This window comes from Myotis brandtii, unplaced genomic scaffold (genome assembly GCF_000412655.1).
Source record: "Myotis brandtii unplaced genomic scaffold, ASM41265v1 scaffold266, whole genome shotgun sequence".
In the NCBI taxonomy this organism is placed as follows: domain Eukaryota; kingdom Metazoa; phylum Chordata; class Mammalia; order Chiroptera; family Vespertilionidae; genus Myotis; species Myotis brandtii.
Genome location: NW_005360124.1, coordinates 9,704,059 through 9,707,812, shown reverse-complemented (window position 1 = coordinate 9,707,812; position 3,754 = coordinate 9,704,059). Strand labels below are relative to the sequence as shown.

At 51.4% G+C, this 3,754-nt stretch overlaps 1 protein-coding gene across 1 annotated transcript; it reads left to right on the top strand.

Annotated features, from left to right (window-relative positions):
• Nucleotides 1-1,685, top strand: LOC102240011 (F-box only protein 31; the record flags this gene model as incomplete). The annotated part of the gene is made up of 1 exon (XM_014541230.1): nucleotides 1-1,685. A coding segment is annotated over one exon (1,452 nt), but the record flags the coding sequence as incomplete, so codon positions are not given.
• Nucleotides 1,686-3,754: the final 2,069 nt, after the last annotated feature.

Below are 3,754 nucleotides of genomic sequence, written 5' to 3'. Positions count from 1 at the left end.
CCGGACCCGGAAGAGGAGCACGTCGAGGCGGACGCGGAGGCGCTCTTCGGTGCTGGGAGTGGCGGCATCCTGAGTCCCGCGCCAACCCGGCGCTGCTCGCTGCAGGACCTGCCTCCTGAGCTGCTGGTGGAGATCTTCGCCTCGCTCCCTGGCACCGACCTGCCCAGCCTGGCCCAGGCCTGCACCAAGTTCCATCGCATTCTGCGCACCGACAGCATCTGGAGGCGGCGCTGCCAGGAGGAGTATGGCGTTGGTGAAAACTTGCAGAACCTGAAGATCATGGGTGTGTCTTGTCGGGAAGTCTATGCGAAGCTGCTCTACCCATACAGACACATTTTGGGACTGTGGCAGCCAGATATCGGGCCCTATGGAGGGCTGCTGAATGTAGTGGTGGACGGTTTGTGCATTATTGGCTGGAGGTACCTGCCTCCCCATTACCCCCGGGTGGATGACCCAATGCAAATCAAGCCCGCGTTCAGAATTCACCTGACGGAGAGGAAATCTGCCGCGGTGGAGTGCATGTACGGCCACAGAGGGCCCCAGAGCGGCCACATCCAGATGCTGAAGGATGAGTTCTCCACCAAATGCAACCAGCCGGACCACCACAGGATGTCTGGCGGGAGGCAAGAGGAATTCCGAGCGTGGCTGAGAGAAGAATGGGGGCGGACGCCAGAGGACATTTCCCAGGAGGACTGGGAGGAGTTAGTCCTGATGAAGTTCATCTATAGTCAGTATGACAACTGCCTGACCTACCGCCGCATTTACCTCCCGCCCAGCCACCCAGACGACCTCATCAGGCCAGGCCTCTTCAAAGGCAACTACGATGCCCACGGCCTAGAGATTGTCATGCTCAGCTTCCATGGGAAGCATGCCAGGGCCACGAAGATCACGGGTGACCCCAACATCCCTGCCGGGCAGCAGACGATAGAGATCAGCCTCATGCACCGCATCCAGCTGCCTGTTGTCCAGAACCTCCGCAACTTCAATGAGCTCTCCCGCATCGTCCTGGAGGTTCATGAGCAGGTGAGCCTGGAGCAGCAGCAGCAAGAAGACAGGCCTGGGGACAGCGAGGGCCATGGCTGGCAGAGCCCTGCCCAGCCCAATGTCGGGCCACCCCCTGAGGTCAGGGAGTCCGGGGCTGCAGCTTTGGAGGAACAGCCTGTCCGGTTTGTTCTACCTGTGGGCGTGAGCTCATGTGACGAAGACTACCCCCAAACCTGCAGGATGTGTTTCTATGGCCTGGGCCTCGTTGCCTGTCATGGCTTTATCAGCCCCCAGCGCATCCCTGGGGCCTTCATCCTGTTCGATGAGGACCACTTCGGGTTCATCTGGCTGGAGCTGAAATCCTTCAACCTGTACAGCAGAGTCCAGAACACCTTCCAGAATGCGGAGGCACCATCCCCACAGGCCTTTGAGGAGATGCTCCAGAACATTCAGTCCCTGACCTCCTGATGGCCCCCTCCCTTGCCCAGGGGCAGGCAGCAGGGAGCAGGGGCTCTGGACCACCTGGGAAGAGCAGCAGCATACACTTTGGAGATTCGACCTTCTGACCAGAATACCCACCTTCTTATAGGTGTCTGGGTCCAGTCACCAAGACACTTTCTTTAAAGTGTGCGCCCTAACCGGTTTGGCTCAGTAGATAAGAGCATCTGCCTGCGGACTGAAGGGTCCCAGGTTCGATTCCGGTCAAGGGCATGTACCTTGGTTGCGGGCACATCCCGAGTAGGGGGTGTGCAAGAGGCAGCTGATCGATGTTTCCCTTCTCATCGATGTTTCTAATTCTCTATTCCTCTCCCTCCCTCTCTGTAAAAAAAAAAAATCAATAAAATATATTTTAAAAAATTAAAAAAAATAAAGTGTGCAACATGTGCCTGCATATTTGTCAGTAGCTGATGGGAAAGTGAGCTGAGCATGTCTTTAAAAAAAGAAAAGAAAAGGTCTTAAAATTAGATTGTACAACTCTGACTATAATAAAAACCACTGAATTGTACATTTTCAAAGGGTGGATTTTATAGTATGTGAATTATCTATCATCTATCTATCTATCTATCTATCTATCTATCTAAAACCCTAATATGCAAATAGACCAATCTGTAGAACAACCGGTCGCTATGACCTGCACTGACCACCAGGGGGTGTGCATGGAACATGGTGGGCATCGGCAGCAGGCAGCAGAGCCCAGAACATGGTGGGCATCAGCCATGGCGGGATGGTAGAGCAGGTGAGCTGGGGCACCAGACCAAGGCAGGGTGCCGGTCGCTGTCGTGGGGAACCTCTGGTGGTTACTGAAAATTCTTTGCTCCCACACACCGCAGTCCTGTCCAGCGCTTGTACCTGCTACTAACACTGGAGTCACTGCTCGCACTCACTCCCAGTGCCCGGCGCCAGCCCTGATCGCTCAGCATCATCAGCAGGTGCAAGCAGTGGCTGCTGACCCTGATTGCCCCTCAGGGCTTCTCCACCTCCCCCTGCTCCTGAGGGCAATCGGGGCCAGCAGCCACCTCTCACACCCGCTGCCAGTGATGGCCTGGCTTGCACCCACTGCCAGTATGAGCTGCTGCTCACATCCACTGCTGGTGCTGGCCCCACTCACACCCACAGCTGATGCCAGAGCTGCTGCTCGCAGCCACTGCCAGTGCCCAGCACCAGTCCCGATCACTTGGCACTGTCAGCAGGTGCAAGTGGTGGCTGCTGGCCCCGATTGCCCGAGGGCTTTTCTACCTCCCCCTGCTCCTGAGGGGCGATCGGGGCAGCAGCTGCCGCTCGCACCCACTGATGACGCCGGCCTCAATTGCTCCATGCCATCAGTGAGTGTGAGCAGGGTGGCACTGTCAGCACATGGGAACGGTGGCGTGGCAGGAGCAGGACCATGGTGGGTGGGGCCAGGCGGGGGCACGGAGGATGGGCCAAGACCCGCCCCTGTGCCCACCATAGCCTCATAGCCCACAGTTCCTTTCAAGGTGCACAAATTCGTGCATTGGGCTCCTAGTATCTCAATAAAGCTGTTATTTTAAAAAAACTGATTCAAGTTCAGCTTTTAACCCAGCCTTATACAATAAGTGAAATAAAGTCAGAAAAATTCATATACCACATAATTTCATTTATATGTGGAATCTAAAGAACAATCTAAATAAACAAAATTAAAACAGACTTCATAGACAAAGAATAGATTGATATTTGCCAGAGAGGAGGAGAATTGGGGGTCTGGGTGAAAAAGGTGAAGGGATTGAGAAATAAAAATTGATAGTTATGAAATAGTCATGGACTGTATAGTACAGCATAGGGAATATAGGTAATAATGTAATAACTGTGTTTAGTGCTGGTTGGGCACTGTAAATACCAGGGGGAACACTTTGTAAAGTATATTATTGTCTAACCACTACGCTGTACACCTGAAACTAAAAATAATAATGTAAATTGTAATTTAAACATTCTTAGAAATTAATTTAAAAATTTTTAAAAATAAAATTGAGAAAGTTGAAGGCCAGGTAGATAGATTATTTTGCCCTGGTAAATGCAGCAAGTTTAAACAGAATCAATATGAAACTTTAGTTCTATGAAGTCCTGGTGCCAAAAACTTGACACTGGATCATGCTGGATAGTTGGTTAAATCAATACCATATATTAAATGGTTTATGCAAGGTGTTTGCAATAGTAAAAGATGTAATTATAAATAAAGGATCAAATATTAGGAAAGCAAATATAAATTTTCTACAAGTATAAAAACCCTACTATCTATAATTGTTTTCAGAAT